The sequence below is a fragment of the Colius striatus genome, chromosome 2, assembly GCF_028858725.1.
Source record: "Colius striatus isolate bColStr4 chromosome 2, bColStr4.1.hap1, whole genome shotgun sequence".
Lineage (NCBI taxonomy): Eukaryota > Metazoa > Chordata > Aves > Coliiformes > Coliidae > Colius > Colius striatus.
In genome coordinates this window covers 10,969,733-10,985,252 of record NC_084760.1, presented here as the reverse complement: position 1 = coordinate 10,985,252, position 15,520 = coordinate 10,969,733, and the positions used below count along the sequence as shown (strand labels likewise).

General features: G+C 44.8%; 1 protein-coding gene across 1 annotated transcript in view; it reads right to left on the bottom strand.

Annotated features, from left to right (window-relative positions):
- The window catches only part of SNAP91 (synaptosome associated protein 91), a 70,986-nt gene extending 56,692 nt beyond the window's left edge, over positions 1-14,294 (bottom strand). Inside the window, exons 1-2 of the mRNA XM_061991480.1 lie at positions 14,212-14,294; positions 13,442-13,601 (exon numbers count right to left, since the gene is read on the bottom strand). Of these exons, the coding sequence (XP_061847464.1) occupies positions 13,442-13,571 (130 nt within the window). The 5' untranslated portion in view covers positions 13,572-13,601; positions 14,212-14,294. The remainder of the gene's footprint in view (positions 1-13,441; positions 13,602-14,211) is intronic.
- Positions 14,295-15,520: the final 1,226 nt, after the last annotated feature.

The window sequence follows — 15,520 nt, the reverse complement described above, 5'->3', positions numbered from 1 at the left end:
ACCTAGAGACCCCATTCCAGACTTTTACGCCACCTAAACCCTGCTCCACAACTAACTCAGATATAGTTGTTTTTTTCTGCTCAAATACAAGAATTAAGCAGTTCTGCTTATGTTCATATGAAACATAATGGAATTCTGGAGCTAGATGTGCCACTTCTCTATTTTATTGACTTACCATAAATAACAGCCAAGCCACAAATCGCCACTGCATTACCTTCTTTTTGCACAGCTTTTATACAAAATGACATTTGCATTTAGTGGTCATCAACTGATGGTTATAGAGCTAAAATATAAAAGCAATTGTCTTGGAGAAATGCTATTCCCCATCCTATTGTAACACAGCATCTTAGACGTCAGACTAGAGGAGGAAGGGATATGGAAAAGATGTTACTAGCATCAGAAGTAGCATTTGCTAAGTATTTGACCAATAACTTTTTCAACAGAAAGAAAGTTTTATCTTGCATGGCAAAACTCAGACCTCATTCTACAAGCAATTTTCCTCAGCAATTCAAACCTAGAAGCCATAACCAAAATACACATTAGAGAAGAAACATGAAACTGCAGCCACCAACCACTCTCCTGCCAAGCCCTCAAAGCATTCATTCAATTTCCTCTAAGGGGTACAATTGTTCTCTCCATGCACACAAGCATTAAGGCCACAGTCTCATTGCATCCTTGCTACATACAACGGAACAAGTTTAAAGTGGGTATATTGTCACATGACTGTTGCTTAGAAGGAGAAAAGCCAGTAAGGCCTAGTTAATTGACGACTGTAAGTGGATACCGGGATTCCAGCTGTGGACTACAATTATTATTCCATGAGGGTGAACAACATTACCTATTGGTTGAGTCAATTCATAACTCTCATCACCTGGTTATTTACTGGAATATTAGTAACAGGATCATCTGCAGCTTTTATCCAGAACAGTACAGTGAGACTAGAAAAGTAAGGACTTTATGTTGGCCATAGCAGCGTGGGGTCATTTACTGTAATCTTTGCACTTGAGCACTTTCTAATCAGCCTTTACATGTTGGGCTGATCTCAGACTCCAAACACATCTGGAAGAAAGTGGTAATCAGATGAGGCACAGTACATGAGCTATTTGAGTTGCCATGCTGCTGTCATTTGCATTCTAAGAATGAATCCCAGTTGGTGCTTTCCACTCCCAAATGATCTTTCCTCAGAACACATTTGTTCTTAATAAACTTGCAGAAGTGAAACTGTCACTAGCCTACCAGCTCTGCCCAGAAGAGCAATTTGAAAGCCACTACAAATCTGAATGGGACTGAAAATACATTGGAAGCAGCCTGACGTTTCAGCTGCACTGCTGTTACACATTGGGAATATGTTAAAAAACAAGGTGGAGATGAAACAATGTGAAAGCAACTTTAGCAACATGTTTGTTAGCTACAGCCTGTATGCTAGAAACACATCAGTTCAGTGGGCAGGCTCAGCAGCTGACACATCTAACTATCAATATCCAGACCATGGTCTGTGGTTTTCCTACTATCTCAGCCAGACTCTTCTGAAAGTCCAGCTGTTTTGTCAGTGGATGTTACAGGATGATGTCATTTTCAGTACGGTCAGCCTGGAAAAAAACCCAAATCAAACAGAGCCCATGCAGCCTGTGGACCTCAAAAGCCACCAGAGGCTTAGCATGAGCTGAAATTCATAACTGGGAATGAAACACATACAACTATGCAGGCTGTCCTGCTGAAAACATGGACATGTCTCTAGGAAAAGAAACCAAGCGTAATGCAAATTTTTGCCCATGTAAACCACACAACAGTATCACCTCCTGCAGACATATTGAAGCAGTGCAAATAAACAGCAAGTATGTCAGCAGATGTCATCTGCCTTGATTTCAGCCAGGCTTTTCACACTGTCTCTCACAGCATCCTCACTAGAAAGTTCAAGCAGTGTGGCTTGGATGAGTGGACAGTGAAGTGGATCGAGCTGGCTGAATGACAGAGCCCAGAGGGTGGTGATCAATGGCACAGAGTCAAGTTGGAGGCCTGTGGCCAGTGGAGCTCCACAGGGATTGGTTCTGGGGCCAGTCTTGTTCAACATCTTCATAAACAACCTGGATGAGGGGACAGAGTGTACCCTCAGCAAGTTCCCTGATGGCACCAAACTGGGAGGACTGGCTGATTCCCCAGAGGCTGTGCTGCCATTCAGTGGGATCTCGACCGGCTTGAGAGTTGGGCAGAGAGGAACCTCATGAGGTTCAACAAGGACAAGTGCAGAGTCCTGCACCTGGGGAGGAACAACCCCACGCACCAGTACAGGCTGGGGATCGAACTGCTGCAGAGAGAGACCTGGAAGTGCTGGTTGATAATAAACTGAACATGAGCCAGCAATGTGCCTTCATGGCCAAGAAGGCCAATGGCATCCTGGGATGCAGCAAGAAGAGTGTGGTCAGCAGGTGGTGGCCTCATCTGGAGTATTGTGTCCAGTTCTGGGCTCCTCAGCTCAAGAGGGACAGGGAACTGCTGGAAAGAGTCCAGCACCAGGCCACCAAGATCATCAGGGGACTGGAGCATCTTCCTTATGAGGAAAGGCTGAAGGAACTGAGGCTGTTTAGTCTGGAGACGAGGAGACTGAGGGGGGACTCTCATTAATATTTACAAAAATCTAAATGGTGGGTGTCAGGAGGTTGGGCATCACTTTTTTCTATTGTATTCAGTGACAGGACAAGGGGTAATGGAAAGAAGCTGGAACACAAGAAGTTTTTCCTCCTGTTTCAATGGAACTATCTAAGTGTTCAGAGAGGCAGCCCTGGCACAGGCTGCCCAGGGAGGGTGTGGAGGCTCCCTCTCTGGAGGTTTTCAAAACCCACCTGGACACATTCCTTTGTGACTTGATCTAGGTGAACCTGCTTCTGCAGAGGGATTGGACTAGATGATCTCTAAAGGTCTCTTCTAATCCCTACCATTCTATGATTCTAGTTTGTACCATGGGAGCAAGTACTTTGTACCATTTTTACTTGTATCTGTGCATCTACAAAGCAAAAGAAAGACTCTTAAGAGTTCCTAAAAGCAGACAGTTGTCTCAGAAGTGAACGTGCCTTAGGAGTTATTTTACAAACTGACTCATATCCTTCACAATTAAGACAAAGCTTTACTCTTTCTTTACTAAAAAAAGTAAAACATTAAACCAAACATGCAACTCCTTTCTGTTTGTTTCCCTATACTACACTGGTTAGACAACGATCTTTTGCTTCTGCCACCAACAGGTCTCAAATTTTTAAAAAGCTAACATCAACTACCAGTAGACTTCACTTCAATATGAGCCTGCAGCCTTTCGTGTACTGCACAGTTCTTGGTGTTGGACACAAAATTCTATGAAACTGAATGGAACATCCACCTGAAAGATGGAAGGTGTAGTCAGGACTAATAACATCTTAAAAAAAACCTGCCAGTAGTAAGTTGCTATCTAACAGTTCAAAGTCACTGGTGCCTCTGGAAAAGAGGTGTGGCAGTGAAAGTCTCCTATAAAGCTATCGATGAATGGGGAAGTTGGAATCCGTCACACAGGCTCTCATGCAGGCTGCAGATCTTCACACAGAGACAGATCTCTAGGCTGTAACATCCATGAGTGGCAATAAGACTCCTAAGCATGATATGGAGGTGAGTTTTGAAAGATAGCTTCTCATAACACTGCTAAGCAAATCCCCATACACAGATAAGAGAAATTTCAAGTTTAAATCAAGCTTAGCAAAACCAGAAGGTCTATGTGGCTTAGAATGAAAGGTCAGATCAGAAAGTGACAGACAAAGCTCACATGTGAAAACAGTATTCTGTTTCAAAGGCCAGTCATGAAACATCTGTCATGATAAAATGTCCATGTTTTCAAAACACTGGCAGACTAGATATACCGACTTCCTCTGGCTTACTGCCCCTTAGCAGAATGTATGTCCTCCTATAAGTAAGTTTAGATGAAGCTATATAACTTAGATTAAGAGTTACACGCACAGTAACCATACTTTGGATTCCAGAGTCATGCAGCAAGATCCAAATCAAAGCCTCCATTTGAAAAGGTTAGATTTTAAAACTTCAGGGTTGCTACAACCTGATGCAATGGTAAGTTAAAGCTTGTGTCTGAATTCAGCCTCTGCATAATGAGAAACAGCAGCCTTCAGAGCCAGGAAACAAGCCAGCTGGCTTCCCCCTTCCATACAAGTCCCACACTCTGAAATGAGAAGTGAAAGGCAGAGTCCTTTTAAAAACAGTTTCAACTCCCACTTAAGTGCATCTATGTGGGCTCTTCAATTATGTGTAAAGATATATGCTATAAGCTAGTGCAGCCCTGCACTGTGGCAAGATAACCAATCTCTGCTTCATTTTGAGGACCCTCCTCTCAATTTGTAAACACGCATACATTTTAAGAACGTGGGCGACAAGTCAGCATGTTTTATTCATGCTTTGAGCAGTCATGTCTTCCTCGCACTTCCATGAAGGACCATTTTAGAACATTCTGTAAACTATCAGAGAGACTTAAGAGATACAACAAAACCATGCCAGAGGCACTAGGAGCCTGCCAGGCTCTGCAGTCTAACCGCTGACCATCTGCTATGGAAGCACCCGCTGCCATTGTGTCATCTGTGCCTGTGCCAAGCCAAGGCTCAGCCTGAAGTGACCAACTCTGCTGCCAGTAATCAAGCCACAGTCTTATCCAATCTCTTTAAGCCAGTAAAGTTTAAGACATTTTCTTGAAAAGACATTTCTTTGGTCCTTTAAATATACACTAAAACAAACTTAGCCCAAGGGGACACCAAATTCCCCAATCTACCCTTACTAGTGCTTCACATGACCTACTCTCCTAAATACCTACAAACAACTAGCAAAGAACACTGCTTTCTTCTTCATTCCTTCTCAGAGAAGGTAAAGCCACCTTGGCAAAGCACGTGGATCAACTGTTTTGGTAGAGCTTTGTGGCTTAACTACCACACAAGAGTTGCTGCCAACTTGCACTCTACCTGTAGTAATTTTGCATATTGGCTTACGCCCAAGAAAAGAGTTGCTTGCCATGAGTCAGACCCAAACTGTAGACATGTAGACATGTAGACATTTCCTGTCAGCAACTTGCAATTCTCAGTACCTATGAGAGGCAGGATGGGCTTTCTCACTGGCCTGGAAGCATGATCATGCCTATGTGTTTGCTGCAAAGTCTCCTCTGTAAGAAATATCGTAACACATAAGAGTTTTATCAGTAGCTAAAAAAAAACCCAAACAGACTCTAGGAAGGGCATCCAACTGACACAATGCCTCAGCTCAAATGGCCATGTTACACAAATACATTAGAATGACAGCGGGATTTTTCAGTATCCAATCTCTTTCATTAAACTAAGTTAAGATATAGATATAATCTAGAACAAAGCACGAGATCACATTATCCTAGGCAGACAGGAGGAACAGAAGTTCACCCAGAAGTCAGTGGTGATACAGTGCACTGCCATTTCCCATACTGTGCCTACAACTAAGTTGCAAACCTCAGACAACCAGTGGATGCGTCCATTCGCCAGCAGCCTATAAAACACTGTTCTAGTATTGCACCTGCTTTCACACTGACATTTCAAGGCTGATGCCCAATATTATTTCTGCCACTAATCCAGATTGCTGGTGTATTTCCTCTCCTAGTGGACTACAACTCCACTTCTTCAGCAAATATGTTTCACAACCCAAAGAGTTTTTATCAACACAAGCAGCTTACTGGCTACCAGCTACAACTGTTAAATACACCTCTGAGCCCATCCTTGCAAAACTTGCTTTGTATTGATTTTCAGCGTTTTCAAACAGCTTGCAGAAGTAAACAGGACCAAAACAGCAAGATTGAAAGTTAAAAAAAAAAAGTTTCAAGGGTCCAGCATGGAGTCTGCAAGACTCCAGAAAAAGCAGACGTAACCATACTCCACAAAGTGAAAATCTAGACTCTGTCAAGTATTCCAATTGCCTTCTAGCAATTACCAACATCTGTTTTATTCAGGTTTTATTCAAGCCACCAAGCTCTCATCCAAGCAAAATTCTGGCCAGTAGGAAAATCAAGCAACCACGCCAAGTGAGATACTCTAACATCAACTTACCAATGAAGCTTCACATTGCAATCTTGCTGCTACTGCTGACTCAGGGGAACAAAAGCACTGCTGCAAACCCTGTGTTACAGATCACTGCCTGCAAAGCTCCTAGGAAGGCTTCCTCTATCATATCATTTAGTTTGAGTTCAGGGTTCAGCGCAGTGCCTGACGACCTGTTCTTTCAGCACATTAGACATCCTGTGCTGAGATTCAATCTCTGGCTTCCTGGCTTGCTTTATTCTTTGCTTTTTCATTTTCATGGTATTTGAAGCCCCTCTCTCCAAGCCAGACAGAATATTGCTCCTAATCTGTGCACCATGTGTTGAAGTTTGGAGATTCAAGTTTCATCAGACACTCACTGGTGAGACTACTGTATTTCCCTTAGGCCCACAGCAGAACTTTTCCAGCCCTACCCACATCCTGACCTATGTCTTGAAAAGAAACTCCAAAAAGAAAAAAAAAGGCATGTTAATCTAATGCTACTGTTTGGTACCACTGACTCATCTTCAAACTATAGCAAGACTAAGGGATATAATGTCAGCCTCCCTCAGTTTTTCCCCACCTCCAGAAACACTGGACCCAGCTCCTTCAGCAATACCATATGACCAGAGCTGACTGAGGAAGGTCTCTTCTTTGTTTTCTATGGGGGCTGAGGGTATATCAATACATGTTGCAAGGGTTTGGTAGCAGTGGTGATATTGCAGCTGTGACCTCTGAGAACAGGGGTCTCTTCCACTGGCTGCAGGGGATACCTCCTCCAGCACCACAGAGTACCTCCTGCTCCACTTCTGACCATGGTGTTCCCTCTGTCATTTCCTACTTTTTCCCTCCTCTGCCTGTCCAGTGTTTTCTGCCCCTTAACTACTTTTTTCTGGAGATGCCACAAGCTTGGTGGATGGGCTTAGCTGTGTCCTGTGGTAGGTCCATGGTGGAGCTGCCTTTGTCTGGCATAGGGCATGCCCTGGTCTCTTCTCATAGAGGCCACCCCTGTAGCCAACACCTTGCCATGAACAAGTAGAAAACATGGACAGTACCAGGGGAAAGTAACCAGGGCAGTCTTGAATAGCTTGAGCATAGACAGAAAAATACTAGAAGCAGACATGCTTCTGCAATATTATCATTTCTTCAGAAGTGGGGACTAAGAAAGCAGCAAATCATCCTCTTTGGCTACCAGTTTATCCAGTAAGAAGCAAGGAAGATGAAGAGTATCCAAAATGCTCTGTGCCCTTCAGAGTTATCCTGTCATCAGCTTTTAAGCACTTCAGAGGATCCTTCACAGGGCAGACACAAAAACATGGACTGACCATACCAACAGAGCACTTCTTTGGAGACATCACAGAATTCTTCACTTCTGGGACAGGCCCAGGTAAAGCACATACAGAAGACAGAGGCTTTAAGAGCCAGGCTGGGAAATCAGAGTCACAGATCAAACCAAACCACAGAAAATCAAACTGCAGGCTTTGGTTTGTTTATTTAAAAGACACTCAATTTCTGCCACCCAGGATCCAAGTTGGTAATACTACAAGACTATTATGAAACATATTCAACTACCAAATAGAAGTAATGAACATTATGGACTGGTCACTGTCATACTGACCATCTCATGAACAAGGAGGCTCAAAGACATAACCACTCTATTATCAAGGTTTACTAATGGAAGTCAGTACAGCAGAGACCTGACTTGTCCCAGAATTTGTCATCCATGACCTTGACAACAGGAATATCTTGATGACTACTGAAAACTTACTAATAATACATGTCTTCAGCTGAGGAAAACCCAATGGCAGGATGGTAGGACTAGTCAATCTAGCTTTATCAAGTTACACTGTTCGGGTGAAAGTTTAATATTACAGTTTACCCACTCTTCTGTTTCCCCATCCTCCTTTTCATTCCCTTAGGCATTGTACCATAAAAAGAACTAAACACAGAACAGTTCAGATGCACAAGCCCATATTTCAACCTTTGCACCTTAACATGAATCCAAACTTCTATTCAAACAGGTAACTTTTAATTTTTCAAAATGTGACTCTTAATTACAAGGGTAGCCTTCTCTCAGTACTACACATGCCTTAAAAACAGAATGGGGACAGGAGTGAATTGGAAGTTAGTGCCTCAAGATCAAATAATCTAAAACATCTTCTTACTAGCTCTCCTTACCCATGACAGACATTCCTACTCCAAATGAAACAAGTCTTTGGTAGTGTTTTGAGAAAGGACACGTGAGAAGCCCACAGAAACAGAGAGCTATTTAATATAGAGACTGATGACAAGTTGTTAAACACACACACAAAAAATAAATGTGCTAATCCAATATCCACTAATGAACTGAAGAAAACAATTGCTTGCTTGAATTTTTTTTCTTCTCAGGTGTGAAAGAAATCCATTGGGGTGATGACAAGTTCACAGTTTAGAATACACTTCATCTGCAACAACAAAACCCAAGACACCGTACTACAGCTGAATTTCAGGGCTAACTCTCAAGCAACACCAGTTCTCTTCAACAGGGAAATTGCAACAAATTACTGCAATAGCAGATACAGGGAGACACACAAAAGTAAGGTGTGAAGGATTAAGCCCAGTTTGTACAGGGACTCCGTTCTTGGCAATTTTCTTGAAGGTACTTCCACAGCCAAAAAGACAAAGCATCACCTGGACTGCAGAGCAATGCAGTACTCATATGTCTGCACTACTCCCGCTAGGAAAGGGCCCCGAGTGCCAACAGACTTGGAACACTCCCCAAATCACTTCAATAGAAACTTCTGAAAAACACATCAGAGTAAGCCTTTAACAGTCACTGAAGTCTAGTGACTCAAGATAGCTCCACTGGTCCCACACTTCTCAAAAAAAATCAGTGATAGGCATATTCCTCAGGAATGAGACAGAGCTTAATAAGACTAACCTGTGAGATCTTTACTGACCCTAAGAAAAACGTTTAACCCATTGCTTTTGGTCAACAGCCACCTCTGTTTCAACACCAAACTTCTTAGGTTATCCCCACAGTTTGCTGTAGAAAGGCAAAACACTGCAAGGACAAGTGTATAAGGAAAACACTGACATCTACCCTGCCAGTTTAGTTACCAGCATGAATTAAACCATAAACTTCCTTTTAGAGCCTTTGTCAGCCACATACAAACATGCAAAATTAGACTCAGGATGGAAAGATGTTACTACAGATACAAGATGTTACTACAGATACACAGGTCATCTCCACAGCCAAAGGAAATCAAGTCCTGGTCTTCACCTGCTTTGTTTCCACATTTCAGAGAAATCTCCCAGCTGTTGATCAGGTCTCTGGAAGGGCCTTCTACCTTATGACAATTATTTTGAGGTAGTTAGAAGTCACCATGTGGTCTTTATAGAATACACCCTCCAGACCTTCCTCCTGCTGCAAAACAATTCACTCAAAATAAATCAAGGAAAAGCCCAGGGGTTTTGATCATTTTCAGAAAGAGGAACTTGTTACAACCAACTGCAGACATGACAACCTCAGTGGTTTCCAATTCACTTCCCTAAATGAAAGCTTGCTGGTGTATTTCTGAGTGAGATCCTTTATAAAAGAAGCAGAGTTCAGATCTACTTATTTTCCCATCACCTATCACGTGTTTTAACATTTGAAAGTCACGTTATTCCTGTCTTCCAAAAGCTCCTCCCTGTTGATACCATCAGTCACCCACACGGGAGGATGAAAGCTGCCTTTTACTTTCCTCACAAAATTAAACTCTCAGTGAAGTCTTAACACACCTTTCAGAACAATTCTGAGAATGAAACTTCTGTGCTGTGCACTAGAATTGCCCTTCCAATTGAATCATCACACCTTAAATAACTTTAACATAACCGTTATGTCTCATTTACCCACTCTGCAATGGCCTTTCTCTCTGCAGAAAAACCAAGTTGTCAAGACCCACTTCTCCATGGGATGATGTTCCTCATTTGCTGTATCTAATCATAGTTTATCCAACACAACATGGTTAACTGAAGGAGACAACTTTAAGACAACTTTAAGATGACAACAGTTTGGTAAATCTAAAGAGGTCAGAACTCTTAACATGCCAACTGCAACATCTTTCCCCAAACCATCAGAGTCTCCTTTTAAATTCCTTTGCTCCCCATGGTGACTTGGGAAATGCAATTAATGCCATCTGGCACTACTTCCAGCAGTTGCTTGAAATTCAGGAGTCTGAGAACTGGAATACAAGAAAATGGTAAATCTCAACAATGAGTCCATGATAGCATATATCTTGATTACATGACGAGCCTGTGCAGCACACAGAGTTCATGCCAAGGGACAGCCACTGTGCAACATCCATATTAAAATCTGTATTTGAAAGCTATGCAAGTACAGAAAACCACACAAAGGTGAACATTTGACAGCTCTGCTTTTGTTCATGGAAGACATAAATTCTGTTCTCTTCTCCCTTCCTTACACATGTACACTCATACCCAAATCACACTTTTTACTCCACAGAGCTCATTCCCTCCAACTACTACTCACTAAAAATCCTAAACCAAATGCAAATAAAAACATCTCACATCTTGTTACCTATCATCTTTCTATAAACTGCGGGAACTGGGGCTATTTAGTCTAGAGAAGAGAAAAATGAGGGGGGACCTAATTATTATTTATGGTGGAAGACAGGAGTTGGGATATCCCTCTTTTCTATTGTATCTAGCAACAGGACAAGGGGTCATGGAAAGAAGTTGGGACACAAAAGTTCCATTTAAACATAAGGAAAAACTATTTCACCGTTGAGGTGAGGGAGCCCTGGCACAGGCTGCCCAGGGGGGTTTTGGAGGCTCCTTCTCCAGAGGTCTTCAAAACCCACCTGGACATGTTCCTATGTGCCCTGATCTAGGTGAACCTGCTTCTGCAAGGGGGTTGGACGAGATGATCTCTAAAGGTCCCTTTCAACCCTATCATTCTATGACACTATGAAACCCCTTGAATTAATATCTTGCAACAAATATTTTTGTGTCTGGATATTTTTGTTCTGGATATTGATATAATATTGTGTCCTACCCTCACAGGATTATTTAATTCATGCTAAATATTTGATCTCTCCATTTAATTTACAAACTCCTGTTGCTAGGCAGGACAGTGGAAGGTAGATTGTGTGACATGACGTCTGGCCACTAAGACCCTAAATAAAATCATGGACTTCCCCAAGGACACAAAACCCCCACATTAGTACTAGAATCACAGCTCTTCATAAAAGATCGCTACATCTGCTGCTCTCTGGTACCTGAGGTTTTAATCACCTAAATATTTCCCACCTTAACTCAAAACTTAAGGCATTGACAAGTTTTACCTTTCACTTCTTTCTCCACATCTTTAAGTGCTACTTGCTCAACTTGCAGTCATGAAGCTCTGATCTATCTCCATCTAACAGTACCTCCTGCACGCATGGGGCTCTTTCAGAACATGAACTCTCTCATTCCAACATACAAAGTCCATTTCAATACTTGTTCACAAGATAGACATCAGATGCCAAGAAGTTGCTTATCAGTTGTTGTGAAGAGATGCCTCGGTTTTAAGAGACTGAGAATATTTTCTTATTTTAAAACATGAACGTGACTTTCAGTTCTAGTCCACAATTTTGAATGTGCCTATCTCCTACTGACATCTTTAATGACACCACATAGTTGAAGTCTCAACTATCTATATACAACTTGCAAAACAGAAGGAAAAATAAACCAGAATATATCTTCTCAGGAAATGCTCACTTCTCTTCCTCTTGTGTGCCTTACAGGCTATGAAACTGAATGGAATGCTACAAGCTTTAGTCTTCTCTATGTTCTTTTTCTGAATAGTAATATTAGCACCAATATCCAAACATAGTCCCTTTCCCAAATCTTCATACAGAAATAATTTACCAGTGCTACCTCACTGTAATCCTGCCTAGTCTAGATAATACTTGCATTTTCATATCTATATATATAAAAATACACACAGAGACACAGAATGCTTCTAAAAGTGAACACTTCTTTCTAGTGACAGATACAGTAGGACAGTCCAGACACAACCTACAAATTAGGAAGTGTTGACAGCTACCAAATAGTAGTGTAAGAGACATTGATAACCAAGAGGGGTTTTTAATGTACAAGGGAAAAAAAGAGGGAATACATGATATCAAGACTGCTGATCTAACTAACAACTGCGTCAAGTCAGGCTTCAATCAATGCCCTTTATGTGGGCATTTCTTAGACACACATAAACATAGGTATATTGAAAACCAGCATGCTGTTTGCCACTTTAAGGGTTAGGATCTGAACTGAAATCTGGAATTATTTTCTAGAAGTAACACTATCTCCTTTTAAGATACACAGTGGTCCAACCCCTACCATTCTGTGATTCTGTGATTGTACTTGCATGTACCTGCACCAGCATTACTTAATATCATCCAGCAGCCAAGAGACTGCTTTGCATAAAACCTGATGATCTCAACTTCAAAGTGTTTCTTACTACATCAAATAAAATGGGAAAATCACCTAATTTTAGACACTAAAAACTGCTGTTGTACCGCGTTCAATGCTGGACATAGGTACTGCTGATAAACAAGGGTGATCAACATCACACAATTACATTCTTTCACTTTCCTTGGTGTCTCCAAGCAGGGACTGACAGTTGAGTGGGTTGAAAAGTAATAAAAATGGTAGGACAAAACATCACTAGCTCATTGTTTTTTAGGAAACATTCTTGCTTCATGCATTACCTAGCTAATGCCAGTCCAGAACAGATCATAAATCTGTGAGACAAAGCCACCAGCCGTCTTCAATAAAACATAATGCAAACTATTGGACAGCTCATGAAGTTTCTGTCAGGTATGTGGGACCTCAGCAACAGCCCTTAAACTCCCCAAAAGCTGTCCCAACCCACAGCACATTGCTATCCAAGGGCCTTGCCATTTAAGCACACCATTATCTAAACCCCTTCAGAAATCATCTGTGGAGACGGCTACACTTGTCCTGCTGTTTGGCCAGCTTCTGGCATAGCACTCTGTCCCTGCCTAGCTTAATCCTGACCAAAGCAGACAGTGACAAGCATGTGCCCGTTTTGCCCCGTGGCCTATTCCCTCGGCTTTTTCTGAGCCTCAGCTCCACAAAGCACGTTTTGCACTGCCTTCCTGGATAAAAGGCAAGGGGTCATGAGGGAAAGCGAAAAATATGGCCGAAAGAGCGGTATTATGCAAGAAGAGATGAAATGCAATAATAACTCATCCTCTCCTGGAGATTTCTCAAAACACATCTAGTTTGCAGGCTGGATTACAGAGAGTGTGAGGGCCAAGCAACCCAAAGGCACAATAAAGAGCCCCGGGGGCAGCCTTCTCAGCCCCGGGTCTCTGCTGGGGAAAACAAAAAGGGATGCTCACAGTCCAGGTGCTTTTTCTTGGGGCCCATCACTTCATGCGTGGTGGCTTTGCAGACGGCTCTGGCTACGGCTGATCCCGTAACGCTGTACTGAGCAGCTGCGATTCGATCTGTCAGCGTCTGACCCGACATCTTCGACTGGCGTGCCTGCTGCTGCCTGCTCTGCAGAGGCGGAAAACACGGGAGGGGAAGGGGAGATTCCGGGTTTATCGCCGAGGGGAGGCGGGGGAAGGGCACGGCGGAGACGGGCACGGACACACATGGACAATGCAACGGTCCTGTCGGGCAACTCGGCCGCTCCCGAGGCGCAGTTCCTCCCCCACCCCCCCACCCCCGTTGTGTAAGCCTTTGCCTGGCCAGAAGCCGCCTGGGGCAAAAAGAAAGGCTATTTCAGACGCTGCGGGGAAAGGATGATAAGGGAAAGGATCATGGTAGCGGAAGGAGGCTGCACACAAATAACGTAGGAGCCGCCGGGAACGGAGGGGAGGGGGAAAGGGCCCCCCACATACACGCACATCCACCTGCCCGGCAGCGCCCGGCCCGGCCCCGCCGCAGCGCCCGCCCCGCCGCCGCCCCGGGGGGAGATTATGATGGCACCGCTGCGCCATGTTATGCCCTCCCGGTGCCTCCCGCCGTCCCCGATGGGGAACCCCCCGCGCCGGGCGGCGGGTCGCCGCTGGATGCGGCGGTGCTCAGCGCCATACAGCAGCCCGGGCCGGCGCGGCGCGGCCGGGGAGGGGAGAAGAGGCTGAAGCGAGCGGCAGCGGCCGACCTGTCAGTGCGTCCTTCCCTCCCGTCCTCCTCCTGCTGCCGCCGCTTCGGGGAGGGCACCGCCGCCTTCCGCCGCGGCCGCTGCCCAGACCGGCCCGCCGCGCTGCCCACCGGCCCTGCAGCGCAGCAGCAGCACCCTCCCCCCGGCCCCGCTAGCCCCAGGTGCGGGGCGGGCTACCGCTGCCCCTCCCGCCGCCGCCGCCGCCGCCGCCGCCGCCGCCGGGGATGCGCTGGGCGTCCACGCCCGGGAGCTGCCGCTGCTATTTCCAGCCGGCGGCTTAATCCTCCCGCAGCCTAATCCCCGCGCTCTTGCCGCAGCAGCGCCGCCCCCTCTCCGGTGCAGAGGGTGGGACGGAACGGCACGGAGCGGAGCCGCCCGGTGCTGCCGTTGCCGCCGCAGGTCGGTGGACCCGCCGTAGTCAGGTGACCGACGCGGCCGGGCTTGCCCGGGACCGCCCGGTACCGTGGAGCACAGCCCCCCGCCCCGCCGCGCCTCTTAAAGGGGCCGCCGCAGCCCGCCAGCCGCTCGCAGCCCCCGCACGCCCTCTCTTCCCGCTGCCAGGAGCGGGGGTCGCCCGGTGGGGATCGCGGGAACCGCGTCTTAAGGGGAGAGCCGGAGCCACTGATGCTTCTTGCGCTGTCCGCGGTGTGGTCCTGATCTTAAAGCTTAAACTAACGCTGTGAGGGGTTAAAAACTGCACCTGCACTAGATTTCTCCACGGCTTTTTTTTTTTAAATGATGATATTATTGTTATCAAAGACGGCGAAAATATGTCCCCGGAAAGAATTTTCTTGCTGTTCTCAAAGATCTGCTAAAGGTCTTGGTTGCAAGGCAGGGCTACGCTAGGGAGGATGCATTGCCACGGTTTTACTGTGTAACTGAAGCCCGACGGAGTGATCTGTGGAGTACGGAGAAATGCAGCGTACATATATTACCATCAATTGGCTGAACTTAGTTTTGGAGTAAAGTGGTTTAAGTGGGTGGGGTCTAAATGGGGTGGTACTGGTGGCAATTACAGCGAGCAGCCTTTAGAACAAATTTCAGAAGACGATGTGAGCATGCCATTAATTAGCTGAAGAAAACAGTATGTACAGTCAGTATTGAGGGTTTGTGCATGTGAAGTGATAATTGGGTGGTGCTGCATACAAAGACATACGGCACCATTTTCATTTATTATGCCAGGAGCAGAATACTGACGAGGGATTGTGGTCTGTCACAGTATGAAACAGAAGCTTTTTTACTACTTTTTTTTTTCCTTTACCTAACAACTAAGAGATTTTAAAGTCCTGAAACCCTGAGAAGCCTGTTA